The sequence below is a fragment of the Balaenoptera musculus genome, chromosome 9 (genome assembly GCF_009873245.2).
Source record: "Balaenoptera musculus isolate JJ_BM4_2016_0621 chromosome 9, mBalMus1.pri.v3, whole genome shotgun sequence".
NCBI lineage: Eukaryota > Metazoa > Chordata > Mammalia > Artiodactyla > Balaenopteridae > Balaenoptera > Balaenoptera musculus.
In genome coordinates this window covers 44,670,580-44,689,692 of record NC_045793.1, presented here as the reverse complement: position 1 = coordinate 44,689,692, position 19,113 = coordinate 44,670,580, and the positions used below count along the sequence as shown (strand labels likewise).

Below are 19,113 nucleotides of genomic sequence, written 5' to 3'. Positions count from 1 at the left end.
CTGGGGCAGAGTTTCTTTTTTTCTCAGTCTAAATCATCTAGGCTAAATCATTTTTTAGCTTAAAATCAGGAGCAACCTTGGAATAAAGGTACTGTCACAGCACCTCAAATTCATAATATTCAGGTGGGCTGTAAATGGTCTCCTCATGGATGTATGTGCTGGGGCAGCCCCAGAGAGAGCCCCTGGGAAAGGAAGTGCTGGAGTGAGGGAGCCACGGTCAGAGAATCTCCTATTCAGCTGCATGACAGTGTGCTCCTGAGAAAAACCTGTAAAGAAATGAAATTTGTTTAAATCAAATTCTATTTTTAGTGTACTTAGAGAGTTGCTGAACATAAAAGGGATTCTGTTAAGAATCATTTCTTTAAAGTGAATAAACTCCTCCAATATTGTGTGATTTCATATTTTTACATGTTCAGGGATCCTTGCCTAACTCACCAACCAAGAAGACATGATTCATTGTCTTAGCTAGTAATGTGTTTTATTGAGTACAGATTGAGTTTGTGATTTGTTGGGTTGTTTCTTACCTGATGTCTTCATCATGTGAATGTCCCAAGCCAATGACTATATTTTATTTTAGATATTGAAATTCAATGCCAGTGTTACAGAAAGCAAAAGATCTTTCTATAAAATTTTTTGATATTGAAAATCCTTTGATCCTCACCTGTGGCTATTGAATGTCCCCTCTACTCCTGTATAATCTGGCAAATCTTTACTCTTAAATAGTATTCTTTGTTTAAGGACAGATGCCAAAGATTCATTGTAATTCATTGGTATCCCCATTTCTTAAACAGTAATCTGTTCCAGATGCTATTATTTCCAGATATTATTTATAGATGCTATATATTTCCAGATACTGATTTTATATTCTTTTCTTGTAAATTAGTTGAATATAGACCTCAGTTTGGAGAATATTAATTAAGAATATTTGGAGCTGTTAAGTTCCTTATTCTTCTAGTGTAGTGACAGCTAACATTTATATTGTATCTCACAGTTTACTAAAAGCTATTACATACATTGTTTTAATTGGCCCTTATAATAACTCTGTGAGGCAAGTTAGTATTACTTTGCTACTTTTTACATTAGGAAAATGAGAATCGTCGAGAAAAATAGAATGACTTGCCTGAGCTAAACAGCAAAACTGGGACCCAGACTGTTAAGTCGAAGGCCTGTGTTCTTTCTGTCACATCAAGCAATCTTGAGACAGGTTTTTGCTTCTGGAAGAAGTGGTCTGGGCTATTTCTTTTCCTCTTTTATTCCACGCGCCCACATTTTGATCTCCTTCATCCCAGTAACTCTGGCCAGAATGGCCAGGTTATATGTCTTGGTCTCTGCCCTTTATGAATTGTGTTGTTCTCAACTGTTAGGAAACACCTTATGCCCAGCCTGAGAAAGGGTTAAGGTAGAGGCTCAGGTTCTCCTATAAAGAAAACATCTCAACTTAATGTCCCAATATCACAGCCTAGTGATCACAGGGAAAATAATCATCAATGTCAGAGATGTGATAGACTGTAAACTGTACATGAGATCAGCTATAAAAATTATAAAACTGTGACAGTGAAGAAAATTACTAAATTTCTGGGAAAATAGAAAGTCAAAACAAAGCCAGACTATGATCCTGTTTTATGGAGAGACCAGCTTCAAGATTTCCTCCTTCCTCCAGCCAACTGCACCTGTGCCCCTTATATCAATTTCTTTTTATGCAACATCTATGTTTCCCCCTTTTGTGCCATCCCATTTTCTTGAGCACTTGGACTAATTTCACTTCCCCTTCCTAGCTTGTTCCTTGTAGGTAAAGAGTGGCATGTTTTAAATCCTCTGTGGCTTAAGAGTAAAAGCTAAGGCATGGAGTTCTGAGTTTAATACACTTTTAAACCTGCCATGTGACCTTGGCATTTTGCAGTTTTTCCTAATAAAATGAGGATATAGGTGCTTACTCCACTTGATTTGAAAGCTTGTTGTGAATAGTTAATGAGACAGTGTAACTAAAATCCTTAAGGCAGGATGTGAATGTGCCCTGGTTCTAGTACTAACCTTCTATGTGATTTTAGGCAAGTCACTGAACCTCTCTGGGCTTTAGCATTTTTTATATATATAAAAAATAAGGGGCTTAAACTAGATGATTTTGAAAGTCTTTTCAAATTCAATTCAGTTGAATTCACATGAATGTGTTGAATATTTACAGTGTCATGAGCTTTAAATAAGGATGTAGTCCTTGGTCTTGAAGAACATATCTAGGGAATGGAGACGTAAACAAATCACTGTTGGGTGATATAGTAAGTGTCTTATGATGTAGCCCTCCAATTTTGATTCTGTTATTGCTAAATTCTTCTCCTCTTGGTCTCATTAATATTAGAGTTTATTTCTCGTCAGAGGAAAGGAATTTATCAGACCTCTAGATAAGTAGTTTCATATTAGGGAATGGAGTTTGCTTGGTTTTTAGCAGAACATCACTACTAATTGATAATATATGTGAGTGGTTAGCATATCTGAGATACCTTATAACACTCAGGATAGACTTCTTTAAATCAAAATAACCAATTGAAATTCCCATAGTGACAAACTATTGAAAAACCTTTGGTCTAGAACATTACAGAAAACCTTGTGGATATTCCTAGTTAAGATTTCTGTTCTTGGGACTTCCCTGGTGGTCCAGCGGTTAAGACCCTGTGCTCCCAATTCAGGGGGCCCAGGTTTGATCCCTAGTCAGGAAACTAGATCCTGCATCCCACATGCCACAACCAAAGATCCCACATGCCACAACTAAAAAAAAAAAAAAAAAAGATCTGCAACAAAGATCCCATGTGCTGCAACTAAAGACCCAGTGCAGCCAAATAAATAAATAAATATTTTTAAAAAACCCAAAAGATTTCTCTTCTTGAAAGAAATTAAATTTGATTGGGAGAAGAGTCAACTAGTAGAAGACTGGTCTAGAGATTTGGTCCTAACCCACCCCCCTCTTTTTAAAAATGAATCTGATTCTAACTCTTTGTTGCTAAAGTTGCCGCTGAGTTTTTCTTCAGTAAGTGGAAGGAAAACTTGGATATTTAATACCTTGTCAAAGTAGTATTAAAAACCAAAACCTTTCTATTGCTCCTATCTCTGTTCAAGCAAAAGTTGTTATAAAACAAGAGAAACAATCTAACTATCCTACATATCAGTAAACTAAGATGTGACTGGTCAGCCTCTCATTCTCAGATTCCTGCCAGAATGGATTTCTGACATCCTGGAAGTTTTGTGGTGAGCAGTTCCCCAGTAATGTGTATAATCTTTCGTAAAACTGTTTTTTAATCATCAAATCATATAGTTTTAAAGATTACTAAACTCTACTTTTCTAAGGTGTTCTTAGGAGACTTAAAATGATGGCTGCAGGATAAAACACTAGAGAACTGAAACAAAGAACTATTTCCTGAGGGTTCCCAAGCCAAACTGTAATCTTTCCCATCACTCATGCATGCCCCGAAAGTGCCAAGATGGCATTCTATCCCCAGATTAAAAGTTTCTTCTCTGGATGATTTGGTGTGATATCTGTTATTTTACCCAAATTCAGCTTGTTATCACATTTTTGGATATTAATTCCAAGAATTTAAACAAAAAGTGTCTGTGTGAATCAGTTACTGGTGTGATGATAATCTTTTTCTCTTATTCTCTGAAAATGGATTCAGATTTCTGGTAAATGGACTCTATTGGAGGATTCTGATTTAACCTCTGACACCTGTTTGGTTTAGCTAAGTAAACTAGAAAGTGAGTTATTTTTAAAACTAGCTTGTAACCCATACCTGTCTCATCAGATACTGTCTTCCATGTATAGTCTATTTCAGCTACTTAGAAGGAAGAAAAAATATGTTGGACTTAGAGGGACCTTTTTTTGTTTTGTTTTAATAAAAAATATGTTGATCAGATGTTTAGCCAGGGAACAACGAATAATAATAATATTAATACTTCTAAGCTCTATTGAGTACTTACTGTGTGCTAGGTGTCGTGACAAACACATTTATGTTGTATCTCATTCGATCTTTACAGCAAATGCCTCTCTTTCACAGAGGAGAAAACTGAAGCTTAAAGAGATTACGGGCCTCTCTTAGGGTCAAACCACAGTGAGGGGTGGGACAGGACAAGAGCCCAGATTCAGGTTTATTCATTTGTGGTGCAGCTGATTTCTACTTTGTCATACCTGTTGTAGTTGTGTTATGTTTGAAAAGTTTGTGATTATTGCAGGGATTACAAACTCATATGACTACAGGGCCAGGCAGGAAACAGAGATGTAGATGCAATACAGTAAGGAGTGATGTTCAGGACTCATGAATGCTTTTCTGAGCCAAAGTCATTCAAACGTTCAAATGTGGATTTGTTTAAAAGAAGGGCAAAGGAATCTGTGGGCCCTTCATCCCCAGAAAGTCACCCTCCTTGGTGGGGAGGGGTTGTTTATAGATTTTTCTCATATTAACCCAATAATCATTTGTATACCACTTACATAGCATAGGGGTGTGTGTGTGTGTGTGTGTGTGTGTGTGTGTGTGTGTGTGTGTGTGTGTGTGTGTCTATGGGCACAGTGTGGTATGCTGGGAAACAGTTGGGCTTTGGAGGTTTTAGTCCTGGTTTGAATATAGAAACTGCTGTGTGATTTTGAACAAGTTGTTTAACTTCTCTGAACCGTGTTTCCTTCATCAGTCAAAGATAATAATTACCCAGAGGGGTTGTTGAAAGGTTTAGGAGTAATATACATGGAGTTCTCAGGATTGTGCCTGGCACATAGTGAACACACAGTAAGCAGCAGCTGTTGTTTTTATTAATATATTTGTTTTTATTGCTAAACTGTTCTTTGCAGGCAGCTGTTAAGTCACATATATCCTCATCACTTAGCACAGACTTGACATTGCGCATTACCTTTGCCAATTTGGTCATGCATAACTCTTAAATTCTTTTCAGTAAGTAATGATAGCCATCAAAATACTTGAGATGAATAAGAATGAGCTATTTCCCCACAACCTTTCTTCCTCGTTATAGTGAAAGTAAGTCTCACGTAAAATTTTGCCACATATGAAGACATTTATTAAATAAACACATAAGCATGGAACCATTCATACTCTAGGCTTGGGGAAGGCTCATCTCTATGTCTTTCAGATACTAGAACATCACCTTCCTGGAAAGGTTCACTTGAGGCAGATAGGACAGTAATCCAAAGCAAGATCCATTTATCCTCATACTGAGCATCAGATAGCTAGAAATTTTCTGCTCCAAAGACAAGACAAAGGATCACTTAGGCTCAAGACTTGGACCATATCCCTTCAGGGTCTTCCTGGATTCTTATATTCTGTTCAAGCAAAGAAGAGTATGAGTGTAAAAATATTCAGCTTATTTACTTATCTTAAATACCATTAATTTTGTCAATGAATCTATTTCTAGCACCCATAATGCTAATTATCAAACCTCTGCACCAATCAGAACTCATTTCTGACGTTCATTTATGGTAATTAGAAAGTCTCCAGTGTTACTAGAGACACCAATAGCTTAAGTGTTTGTGGTAGACCCCTCTGGCTTGTGAGCTTTGCTTCTGATTGGAATGGCTGTTTTGAGCACAAATGCAGACTCTAGAGCAGCAATTCTCAACTACTATGATTTTGCCCCCAAGGAGACATTTGGCAATGTCTGGAGACATTTTTGGTTGTTACAACTAGGGGGAGGGTGCTATTGACACCCTCTAGTGTGTAGAGTCCAGGGATGCCGCTAAACTTGCAGCAGTGCCCGGGACAGCTCCCCATATCAAAGAATCATCTGGCCCCAAATGTCATTAATGAGGAGGCTGAGAAGCTCTGCTCTAGAGTGTAGCTTAAGCTGATTCACATGCTTTCATCATATGACCTTGTCTATGATGATGTATTTTAAAGTTAAATTACAGACTTTATAACACTCACCACATAAACTTAGCAGCAAAGACTTGAATGAATTTAGTAATTCATTGTAATACTACCTGTGGAAGGCATGAATTTAGACCCTAGTTATTTACTATCTATGGTAGACCCAATAAGTAACATAGCCTATAAAAACTTTTAAAAAATGGTAGGTTCTGGTCTTGTTCACCTGGAATGTAGGGATGGACTTCCATTGCCCAAGTAGTGCTCCTGTAAATTGGCATCTTAATGGACACTCTGCTACTGAGTTATTAGGCTTTTTAATTTACTTCAGTACAGCAAACATGCTGTGAGCCAGAGACTATGGGAAGGGTACAGCAAACAATAAAATAGTCTCTGACCTGGAGGAGTTTACAGAACTGTAGAAATCTGGCACAACATGTCTTCAACAAAGCCACTTGCAATTGTAATGTCCCTACAGCCTATGATTGTAGAGATGCCCATAGTTTATCTTAGTTTCACTTCACATGAAACCAGGAAGCTCCATTTATTGCCTTTTGTATTATTTCCATGTTGTCTGAGCCATATAGTCCTCTACATGTCTTGCCAAAGTACTACCAGATAGTAGTGGTATAACTATGTATTTTATCTAAAAAAAGCAAAAATGATTAAAATTCACAGGTGTTCAAGAGAAACAGACTCTTTGAAAAAGCAGATGTTTAAAAAGAAGATTCATATAAAGGAAAAACTCAACAGTTTCACTTTTCTGTGAACATGTCACGCTCACCTCTCAAATTCTGGAACCAAGGAAATGATCAGTAGCATCGCTGGCACCGTTGGGGTCTCCAATCTCTCTTTTTGCCTTCGAGTGGATCATCAGCGTGCCTTAATTGATCACACTTAATAATGTGTCTTAGCATTTGCTAAGGCATGGTCTTAGGACACCTGCCAACTGCCCATCTATTCATCATTTCCCCTCATTGGAGATGGCACTCAAGGCTGTGTGGGTGGCTACATGTAAGAATGTGGCCTGAAACATTCTAAACTTAGAAGCTATTCAGGTCAGACCTCGTGGTGGTTGTTTTTGGACAGTGATAACTGTGGCATTCTCCAGGGTTTGTAAAATGAGCTTTGACATTGCCAGCCATAGGTTCCAGCTTTAACAGCGATCTGTTCAATGAGCAACGGTGGTCCGGAGAGCATTCATTCTTCTGTTTACAACTTGAGTCCATTAATTATTTTTTTTTCAAATCGGAGTTTCACTTGGCTATAAGTAGATAATTTTATGGAAAGTGGTGAAAATTTGGTCACCTGGTGTTGGGGGGCAGTGGTAAGAACAGTAATCAGATTTGAGACCAGTTGTATTTTTGGCACTATATTAGCCAAGCACTGGAGTTAGTTTCCCTTCAGCTGGTTAAGTTACATGTCTATTTGGTGAATAAACTTTGCAGAAATAGCAAAATTTGTCTCTGTGTCACTTATAAATGATTTATTGTCTTTTTCATTTAACATTTTTATGTATCAATGGTATATATTTTAAAAGTCCCAGCCAAAGTCTATATTCCAGCACTGCCTACCTTTTATATTCTTCTGGGCAGAACATTAAAAAAGAAAAAAAAGAGGGTTCTACAGTATATAGTATAAAGAAATTTCTCAGGAGTAATTTGTTTTTCTAAAACCAGTTTTATATGAATTCTCAAGGCGTTTGGCAAGTGTAGATTGGTGTCAAGGAAAATTATAATCCTAGACCAGAAAAACCATCAGGGCTTCAAAGAGTCACAAAGATCATATCTTGCTGTTGCAAAGCATCAGGTGATTTAGGCAATTAGCAGGTCTCTTTTTATGAAGATAAATAACTTGTGCAACTGAAGTTTTTTACTGAATGGGTACACTTTCTCTGTTGTTTTAATAGCTACCCCAAGGTTGAGCATGGTTAAAAATGTATGCTAATCCTGGGTTTGGTTTAGAAGTTTCAGCTAAATGCATGTTATAGGGATATCTTAGGTTTTTTACTTCATGTGAGGTACAATAGAATGTAATCCAGTCCCCTATCCTATTTATACAAAATAACATAGTAGCAAAGTACCTAAGAATTAGATTCTTGCTATGCCTCTGAAGTAAAAACCCAAAGTTCTCTTTTATCTAGCTAAAGGTTCAGCACATAGATAATGAAACACTTCTTATATGCTCATCTGGCATTTAAATCATCTCTGTGCCCTTTCTCTTTTCATTTTGAACCTTATTTCACTGTTTTTTGGTAAAAGAATAATTCTTTTGGATACAAATTGGATCTTTTCAGCCAAAGTAAAAGTTTAGACCTGGTAAACTTTTTCTTCTTCCTCATTGCAAGGCCTTTGCCATGTTGGAGTCCGCAGCAAATGCCATGACAAATAACATGGTTGAGTAGGAAGCATGTCCTATTTCTTGCCTGCTTCCAAGTCTCCCCCAGATTTAAAGTGTCTTTCTAACCAAAGGGCAGCCATGTGAAGAATAAATTAATTTCAGCAGTCATTAGAGCTGTCTGTAGCTTGGCGTTAGACAGCTGTGGCTAAAGGTGAATTGGAGGTATTTTTTTTAAAGTACATGACAGATATATTGAGGTAGGTCAGTTGTTTCCATGTGACATCCCTTGAGTTCCATTCAAATTGGGAGCCTGACAGTATCTGATTGTGTCCAGGATTTAAGAAGTAGTTTAGTATGGCTCCTAGTTGTGCTGGATTTTTGGGCAGACTGACTTTGAGGTTCATCAGTTCAACCAGCACTATGGGACACCCACTGTGTACTGAGTACTGGAAAATTGAGGGCATGTTGGGTGTAACTTCATAAACATTTTATTCACATCACCAAATTTTCTAGCATTTTCACTAAGGTACAAAGGAAAATCAAACAATGTCTAGCTCCCTGATTAACAAGCCTCAGAGGATTTCTAGAGCACAAGTCATAGCAGGCAAAGTTGTGTGTCTGTGCGTGTGTGTTTTAATAGAATTGCTAACGAAGTCGAAAAGGGAATCCAATACATGTAACTTACATAGCCTGTAGTAATATATTGAAACAGGGTCTCATGACATTTTACTTTGAAACTGGATTAAACTTGGCTACAGAATGAGCACTGTCCCAATGAGTGACCACACAGAGAGGGCCAGGGAGCACTGCAGAGTTATCAGCTCTCCTGCATCGCCTTAGGGGGCAGTAGTTGGTAGTGTGCCTCAAGTACCAGGAGAAACGTCTTCCTTTTTCAATGTCATTGTTAGTCTAACAGAAAAAGTAGAATTTACCAGGTGTTACTAAACTGAAATAAGCCTTCAACTATAGGAAATATTAAGAAACAGTAACCAGGAGTGTTGTTTTACAGGTGAGAAAACTGAGTCTGAGAGAGGTAAAGTAACTAGCCAGAGGTTGTACAGCTAGTAAGCAAGCATTACCAGCATTCAGATTTAGATCTAATAGACTTCAAAGTCACATGATCATTCCATCATCTAGAATGTCATTAAGCCCCAGTTGCAATTTGATATAGCCATTAATATATCAAAATTGTTTCTTAAATAAAAGTGCCTTTATTTGTGTTAATTTATCTGCCTTTTATGAATTATGCTTTCATAGTACTTTTAACTTCTATTATTATTTTTAACAGCTTTATTGAGATATAATTTACATACATACAATTTACCCGTTTAAAGTGGACAACTTAATGATTTTTAGCATATTCACAGGGTTATGCAACCATCACCACAATCTATTTAGAACATTTTCATCCTCCCTAAAAGAAACTCCACACCCATTAGCAGTCGCTTTCCATTTCCTCCTGTCTACCACCCACCCCAGCCCTAAGTAATCACCACATGCTTACTATGTTTATAGATTTGCCCATTCTGGACATTTCATATAAATGGAATAATACAGCATGAATAATACAAGACAGTCACAAAAAAGACTTTTTGTGACCAGCTTCTTTAACTTAGCATAATATTTTTAAGGTTTATCCATGTAGTAGCATGTGTAAGTACTCCATTTCTTTTATGGCTGAAGAATATTCCATTATACGGATATGCCACATTTAATTTATCCATTCATCAGTTGATGAACATTTGAGTTGTTTCTACTTTCGGGCTATTATAAATAATGCTTCCGTAAACATTTTTGAACAAGTTTTTTAGTGGATATATATTTTCATTTCTCTCGGGCATAAACCTAGAAGTGGAATTTCTGGGTCATATGTTAACTCAATGTTTAACTTTTTGAGGAACTGCCAGATTGTTTTCCAGAGTGACCATACCATATTTCCACTAGCAAGGTATGAGTGTTCCCATTTCTCCACATCCTTGCCAACACTTGGTATTGTTCATCTTTTTACTTCTCTAATTTAATTCTCATAATCCTATGAATTAGTCAAAGAAAAACATTCTTACCGGTATTATATAGATAAAAGCTGCAAATCAACAAACATTAAATGAGAAACTCAGTATGTGTACAAATAGAGGGGAAGAAATGGATGGATAGATGGGGAAGGAGCATGGATAGTTCAAAATAAATCATACAAAAGTAATTTAAAAGTTTTTGCATCTGACACAGCTATGATGGTTGTTAGAGATCATATTTCCCACCCCTACATTTTAAAGGTGATGAAACTAGAGCCCTGAAAAGGGAAGTACACTGAACTCTGACCTAAAGTTGTTTAGTAGGGAAGCCAGGACTAGAATCTCTGTCTTCTTGGCTCCCAGGCCATTGCCTGTTCCAGCACAGCCTATTACATTCTGTCCTGGGGGATATATAAACTCATCTGTATCATAGGAACTCCATTTTCCTAACTCGTTCATCCATGCTGACCTTTTGTTAAAATAAACCTATCTTAATTCATATGGGGTATTGGAACATCAGCAAAGCTGAAACCTCCCATTGGGAAACTTTTGATAGAATTTGTTCCACATATTGCCTATGATGAAACTGATGTGCAGGCAGAAAATTAATGCAGGCAATGTTGCTTGGTGATGTTTCTTGGGTCAGATTGCTTGGGTGTGAATTCTGGCTCTGTAACTTACTAACTGCTTGACCCTTTCTGTAATTCTGTTTCCTTATTTTTTAAATGGAGGCAGTACTAGTTATCTACCTCATAGAATTGTTTTGAGAGTGAAATGAGAGAATCCCTGTAAGGACGTTAGCACAGTGCCTGGCTCCTAGAAAGCCCTAAGACAATGTTAACAATTATTGTTATATACCATCAACTTGCTCAGACCACGGAAAACATTGTACTCTATGATTTATAGAAAATAAATCAATCATTCCTTTTAAAAAAGTAGCTTCACTAAAGGAGCAGGCCTAGGAAATAGCTGTTTTCTAGTCTTCATAATTTTGAGTTATATAGAACATAATTAAATTCCCTTTGTTAAGAGAAAAAAACTTACTATGTTAACTTCCCATCCTTTACAAATTATGAACTAATTTCCTTTATACTGTAACTTTGGGCAGAAACCAACCTGGAAATTTCAACCTATGTTAAAAGCCCCAACAATGGGAAAACTTAACTAAAGCACATATACCTGTTATTGCTACAATATATTAGTAGTGTTTTTCCTCAGTGTTTTTGTTTGATTATCAAGATAAAAATCCACTGGATTACTTTATGGAGCCAACTGTATACGTTTGTGTATCAGTGAGAAAAAAGGGCACCCAATGGGGAATCAGAAGACAGGATTAAAATCCCGGTCCTTCCCTGCCCTAGTTCATTACCACAGGCAGTGTGCTCATCATTTGAGCATTAAGCTCATCAGAGCTCTAAGCTTCTGTTTCCTCATCTGGAAGTGGGAGCCAAGGTGATCAACGATTTTCATCTCAGAGGGTATCATGAGGACCAAGTGATAACCTGAGTATAACAGCACTAGCCCAGTGCCTGGCCCACAGTCAGGGCTCAGTAAATGACAGCTAAACAGCAATGTAGTGGGGTTCTGTATGCCATACATGAGATTGGGAGCCAGATTCGATGGTAAGTTTAGGTGAAGAAATTGGACATGTCTGTGTTCACATAGTATGATTCATGTCTACTTTGCTGTTGCTGCTTTTCTGTAACCAATTTTAGAGCCTATCTTGGCAGCTGGAAGTATTTGGGATTAATTTCACACTCACTTTATGAGTTGAGCGTTTTCCTGCAAGCAGCTCCCTGGGCCTCTGCCTCATTACTTTGGCATCAATTGATATGGCAGTTGGATAGAGATGTCCTTTGGGGTCTCCATTTTATTTGGAATCCTTCAATTTGAAAAAGCAAAACAAAGGCCATCAACACATTGTGCTTGAAATCGTTAGCATTTATTTTTTCCTAAACCTCTCCCTTTCTGTAGTTCTGTTGAACACCAGGGAACACACATCTTGTACAGCCAGTGATGAGCACTGAAAAATCATTGTCCCTCAAATGTAAGCCCTAGCAGCTGGTTGGCCTCATTTCTCAGTTCCAGGTGAGCTGTGAGATCCTCTAGGCCCTGGTCAGACAGATCTAAATCTTGATGGGTCTAGTTTTTCCATCCCTTTTTACTATGTTAATTCTGCTAAATTCATTTGGCTCTTGTGGAGAACAAAGTAAACTTGGCTATTACGTGTAAAACTAAATTGAGAACATGGAGATCTGTTTAGTATTTCATGCTGGCCAGTAGGTCAGGAAGATTTTCCTTGGGGGTAATTTACATAAGGAATTGTTTATCCCATTTCTTTCCAATTTCTGTGACCATTTGGGGATAGCAGACTCTTTCCACAATGGCACAGAAATATATCCAGCGAGACTGAAACTTAGAGAAACGATGCTTCTCCAGGATTGATGTATTTTGGGTCTTGCTCAGGAAAGATCCTGTGGCTTGGGCTGCTGTCTCCCTGAGAAGTCATTCTTCCACCACAGCTGTGTTTAGCAAGTTGGGTGGGTCCACGAACTGACATGCTGTTACACTTAGTAAGAATTTTCCCTTGATAGTGAGGAACGTGCATAAAAGCCTCACTTAAGTCCCAGCAAATGCTCTAAATGTTTGCTGTGATCCGATGGCTACTTAGAGCACAGCCTCCATCAGATAACGCCCATACTCAGAATACTCTGTGGCTCTCCAGTACCTGCACACTCTTCACCTTGACATTTTGGTTCCTCTACAACGGTTGCCCAGGTGACCTTTTTTGTCTCATCAAATGCTCTTCCCAAACTGGAATATTTGCTCCTTCCTGAACAAGCAGCCTCTACATTTGCGCTTTAATGCACTTGCTCAGGTTGTGTCCTTCACTTTTAAAGCCCCCTTACCCAATATCTGTTCTTGAGGACAAATTTCAGGTACCTCTTCTCAGTGGCATGCTGGTAAATATTTACCAACTGGCTATTTGGGAGGAGCAGGGTGGGTGGGAAGCCTAACTTTATAACATTTGTTGATTTGCATGTTGTAAATACCTCCACCATGGCTGATTTCAAGCTTCTAGCATGAGGTCACTGAATGTGGAGTTGGGAAGAAATGGGCAGTAGCTCACCATTGCAGAGTGTTGCCAACATACAGATGCAACAGGCATAAATAACCTCAAGGGCCTAGATAACAGTAAAATAATTAGGAAGTAATATGTTTTGAGTATTTATTACTTTTGTTTTCATGTAACTTATTTTTAAGTTTACATAATTTAATTTTTAGCAATGGCCATGTTTAACAACTGGCTCAGAAAATTCCTGAAAACTGAATAATCAGTCCTTTCTCCTGAGCTGGTAGGAGCTGGCTGAGCCTGGTCCAGTGGCCACTGCTGCTTCTTCCACCTTTTCCTTCCCAAGGCCCTCCACACTCACTAGTAGTTAGGCCCTTCTCCGAACCTATAAGGTGCTTCAGGTCTCATGCAGACTTCAGAGTGATAGACTCCAAGTCGAATCCTGGTTTCTCATTACTAGGTGATGGTCAAACTGGCTACTTAATTTGCAGTTCCCAGTGCAAAATGAAAATGCAGGGCCCTTGTTAAAAGGTAGAAGAAAGTGCTATTGAAACAGCTACTAAAATATAAAGTTCTTTCCTTTCTTCAGTGGTCTCTCTTTCACAGCTTCTGGTGGTGCTTTTATTTCCTATTTAATGTTATTTCAAGTAAGGAAAAATTAAAATTTTAAATTGTTAGCATGAATTCTATGATTAATCTTTATATTGTGCAATGCCAGTTTTAAATGCAAATGTAAGAGCATTTAACTCTCTGAGTTAATAAGCATATCTCCTCTGATCATGTGCATGGTCCATTATCCTATAGACTTCACTTACAAAGCACAAATTCAAAAATAAAGTTATGAAGACTTTCAAGACAGACACAACAGGGCCTTAAACCAAGCATGGAGCACTTCTAAGCACAGACACAGTTGGCACACCCTATGTACAGTACTGGGCACATTCCTTACATCTGCTGAGCCTCAGAGACCTCATCTATAAAACAGAGATCTTGCCAACTAAGTCTCAGTGGAGGCGTGAGGATTGAACGCACTGATACCTGTATGGCACAGAGCAGATTGCTTGGCATACAGTTCATGCTCAATTAATTGTAGGGATTATTATTATTAACATAATGATCATAATGTTAGTGGTATTCTCCTCCTTAGTAGTCTATAGGGTCTTCCCTATATTGTCAGTGTTTGCCTCCTTGACCTATTTTCCTTTCTCCGTTATAAACTCTTTGAAGGTGGAGGTTATCTCTGTTGCCATTGAATTCCCTGTAGTGCTTCCTGCAAATTCTTGCACATCTCTGGCATTCAGGAGGTGTTTATCACCTTGGTCTTTGTATGATTTGGACTTACTGACAATAAGCATCTGTGTCATAATGTGATGGCCCCCACAGTGAGGCTTAATTGATAACATTCACAGGAAGAAAATGAAATTAAACTTAGATTTTTAACAGGAGTCAGTTGTAATCATGGTGAGGGTTGGGGAAGCAGATGATTCCAGGTGTTTTGGTTTAAGGAAAGTGACTTCTCCATCTCTTCGAGGGGACTTCTTGAAGTAATGGGGAAGGGATGAGTTCCAAGCCTCATTTGAGTAAAAGAGGCCCCAGGGATATTAACGCTGGCCCATAGTAATCTGCCCCTTAGCTAGCTTCTTTCACACTTACTTTCTGTGCTGCACAATAAGGACGTTATTACAGTAATGCTTCTTTCCACTAATTGGTTGTGTATGTATGTTTCCTGTCCAACAAATTATAAGATCCTCATGGGCTACAGGGTATCATGTACCCTTGAATGCAAATGAAAAGTAACACAGTAGTAGGCACTCAGTAAGCAGTGTGCTTTATTGTTAACGCTTACCTTGGTCCCAACGCCCAGGGCTCCCTCTAGAGCTGAATGTGAATTGTAATTGCCTTTCATAACTCCTGCAAGTGGCAAGGAATCCTGGTTTGCTAGGCATTGTCAGGCAAGGGCCTTCAGGTGCTTTGTCTTTCTCTAACCTACATCTCTTTTCCAGTGTCTCCCAGATACTCTGAGGACTGTCCCCTTACAGCCCTTCTCCTACATGGAATTTGGGAGACCACACAGCTGCAGACTATACTTGTTTGACTGATGATTTTTTAATAGGCCCTTTGGGCCAGTGTCAGTAAGCCGTGAAATATCACCAAATGGATCATCTGCACTAGGCTTCTGAAACTCACCTGAGCTCTAGGCCCTCAAGCTGGTGGGGACTTGTAGAAAGGAGCTTACATTGCCCCGGCTTTCGCTATTCCAGTTCTGGGGGCTGTCAGGTGCCTTGAGCCTCTGGGCCAATCAGTTCATTACTTTTAAGGAGCACAAAGTTCACCAAGACATTAAAATAAAGTAGAACACCAATGGGCTGTCTTCAATGTTCTATCCAATTGTTACTTTAGTTCTTTTTTCCACAGGATTATTCAAGAGGATGGAAAAAAAAAAAAAAAAAAAAAAAGCCAATTCTACTCACTCCTGCCAGTTTTATCCTAAGTAGATTAGGCATTGTAAAGCTAACACACCCTGAACATTTTTTTCTTTCAGGTCCCTGTGGGCTGGTGCCTGACATTTGTGTTAAAAATGACATTGCTTGGGCTTCCCTGGTGGCGCAGTGGTTGAGAATCTGCCTGCCAATGCAGGGGACACGGGTTCGTGCCCTGGTCTGGGAAGATCCCACATGCCGCGGAGCAACTAGGCCCGTGAGCCACAACTACTGAGCCTGCGCGTCTGGAGCCTGTGCTCCACACAAGAGAGGCCGCGATAGTGAGAGGCCTGCGCACCGCGATGAAGAGTGGCCCCCGCTTGCCACAACTAGAGAAAGCCCTCGCACAGAAATGAAGACCCAACACAGCCATAAATAAATAAATAAATAATTTTAAAAATGACATTGCTTGATTAGTCAAATGTTTGAACATTATCTACCTTTTAAATATAGTAAAGAAATATTGGATATTCCAATACCACGTAAAAAGTAATAGTCAGAGGAAGACAGTTATTTTCTGAAAAGGGTATTATGAAGTTATTTGAAATTCCAAGGTAAATGCAGTTACTTTGATAAGAATTTTTTAAATTGATCAAGAATATTTTAAATTGATCAATCTCTGTGACTGGTAATGATGACCGTAATAACTGTATTAGAGGTTACTTATATTATCATATATTGTAGAAGGTGAATCGATGGTGAAGCAGACACTGAACAATGTCCCCATTAAGCTGATTTCGTGGATATTTTCATCTCTTGGCCATATGGATTTGGAATTACTTTGGGTATTTTTTTTTTAAAGAAGGAAGCGAACAGATGAATGATAACTCTTTTATTACTCAACATAGCTTGTGTTTGTGGAAGACAAAGTTCATGAAGTTGTTTTAAAGAAAAACAAGAGTGTGCCAAATGTAATTTGTTGAGGGCTCAAGAATTGTGAAATTATCCCTAACTGAAGTTTGTAATTTCTGCAGGTAATCGCTCTAGCAGATGCAGTAGAGGAAAACCAAGACAATCTGTTCCAGTCATTCACCAGGCTGAAAAGTGCCACCCATTTGGTGATTCTGCTGATCGGGCTGTGGCAGAAGCTTAGCGCCGACCAGATTGCTATCCTGGAAGCAGCATTTCTGCCACTGCAGCAGGACACTCAAGAACTGGTAAGGACCCACAAGCCTGCAGTGGTAACAGCCACCGTTATTGAAAAAGGTTGTGGTTTTAGGAAGATATCACATGGCTATCATGTTTTCTAAGGTATCAAATGAAAGCTTGGTTTTGTTTTGTTTTTTTACCCAAATCCTGTTTTCCTTTTCTTCAAACCATAATAAAAATGTCAAGTAAAGGCCTTTTTTTTTTTTCTACAGCTATTTAAAAAAATAGGTATATAGTCCATTTTTATGTGGTATCCAGTCTATTTTTTATATACTCTTCAATCACTTAGAAGCCAGGGAAACAGTCATTTGACCGCCAGGGTGATGGCAGTAAACCTTCAGATTATCTAATCCTTTCCTTTTCCACGAGAGAAAACAGTTCAGCCATTTTAATTTGCTCAACATTCTTAAATTTAAGTGTCACTTCAAGGGTTAGAGAGAACTGAGGTAGCCTTGCTGAATGACAGGGATATTTTGTTACATTTATGTAATTCTTTATATGTAGTTTATAAACTCTTTTACTCTTGATCCTTTGAATAGGCAGTTTAGAACAAAAAGGGAAAAAATGGGGGTATGCATTTGGAGTTTTTGGTGAAGGACGATATAAATAAACATCTTAGATGCTTTGAATCATTGAGGTATGTGACTACCAGGTGCCGTTAATGCATGCTTTTATTTACAAAGAAATAATATACTTCTTTGAAATCAGAGATGCTTGAACTTATATTTTTGTATTGGAGGAAACTGTTTCAACAAAAAAGTCATTTCAGATCCATTTTTAAACACAGATGTGAAAACATGGTACTAAAGATAATAGTACTAAAACTAAAATTTTGGGGTGTTAACTAGGTACCATGTTTTCTTTGAAGTGTTTCACAAGGATTATCTCATTTAATCTTAAACAAGGACCTATAATATAGTTAAGGTATTGTTTTCATCCCTATTTTACATATGGGAAAATTTAGGCTTTGAGAGTTAAGTACCTTTCTGAAATTAGTGGGTGGTAGAGCCAGAATTTGGACCAAAGTCTGTCTGCTTCCAAAGACATGTTTTTAACCTGTATATGGTATTTTAGCAACAAAGTCATGAACATGATTTTGAAAATCACAAGCTTTGTCAGTTGAATCTAATTTTCTACAGTTGGGTCAAAGGGTTGTCAGAATAAAAAAAAAAATCAAGCTATATTTTATATCCTTAACAAAACTGTAAAAATAAATCAGAAAAATTTTAGAGTATACATTATTTTTAGATTGATAAAATTACAGCTAAAATCGACCTTTGAGAAGCTAGAAATGTACACTGTAATAATAGAAAATAAAGAATAGAATGGTCAAGATTATATATATATTTTTTTTGAATTTTATTTTATTTATTTTTTTATACAGCAGGTTCTTATTAGTCATCAGTTTTATACACATCAGTGTATACATGTCAATCCCAATCTCCCAATTCATCACACCACCACCTTCACCCCCCACCACTTTCCCCCCTTGGTGTCCATACGTTTGTTCTCTACATCTGTGTCTCAATTTCTGCCCTGCAAACCGGTTCATCTGTACCATTTTTCTAGGTTCCACATATATGCATTAATATACAATATTTGTTTTTCTCTTTCTGACTTACTTCACTCTGTATCACAGTCTCTAGATCCATCCAGGTCTCTACAAATGACCCAATTTCGTTCCTTTTTATGGCTGAGTAATATTCCATTGTATATATGTACCACATCTTCTTTATCCATTCGTCTGTCGATGGACACTTAGGTTGCTTCCATGACCTGGCTATAGTAAATAGTGCTGCAATGAACATTGGGGTGCATGTGTCTTTTTGAATTATGGTTTTCTCTGGGTATATGCCCAGTAGTGGGATTGCTGGATCATATGGTAATTCTATTTTTAGTTTTTTAAAGAACCTCCATACTGTTCTCCATGGTGACTGTATCAGTTTACATTCCCACCAACAGTGCAAGAGGGTTCCCTTTTCTCCACACCCTCTCCAGCATTTGTTGTTTGTAGATTTTCTTATGATGCCCATTCTAACTGGTGTGAGGTGATACCTCACTGTAGTTTTGGTTTGCATTTCTCTAATAATTAGTGATGTTGAGCAGCTTTTCATGTGCTTCTTGGCCATCTGTATAAGATTTTATTAATAAGAATATTAACTATCACTATCACTATGAACTCAGATTTAGTAGTCAAAAAGACTTGG

At 38.0% G+C, this 19,113-nt stretch overlaps 1 protein-coding gene across 11 annotated transcripts in view; it reads left to right on the top strand.

Moving 5' to 3' along the window:
* The window catches only part of BBS9 (Bardet-Biedl syndrome 9), a 461,337-nt gene that overhangs the window by 358,708 nt on the left and 83,516 nt on the right, over positions 1-19,113 (top strand). For all 11 annotated transcript variants that reach the window (XM_036863487.1, XM_036863483.1, XM_036863488.1 and 8 more), the window contains one exon: positions 16,732-16,914. In XM_036863487.1, the coding sequence (XP_036719382.1) occupies positions 16,732-16,914 (183 nt within the window). The remainder of the gene's footprint in view (positions 1-16,731; positions 16,915-19,113) is intronic.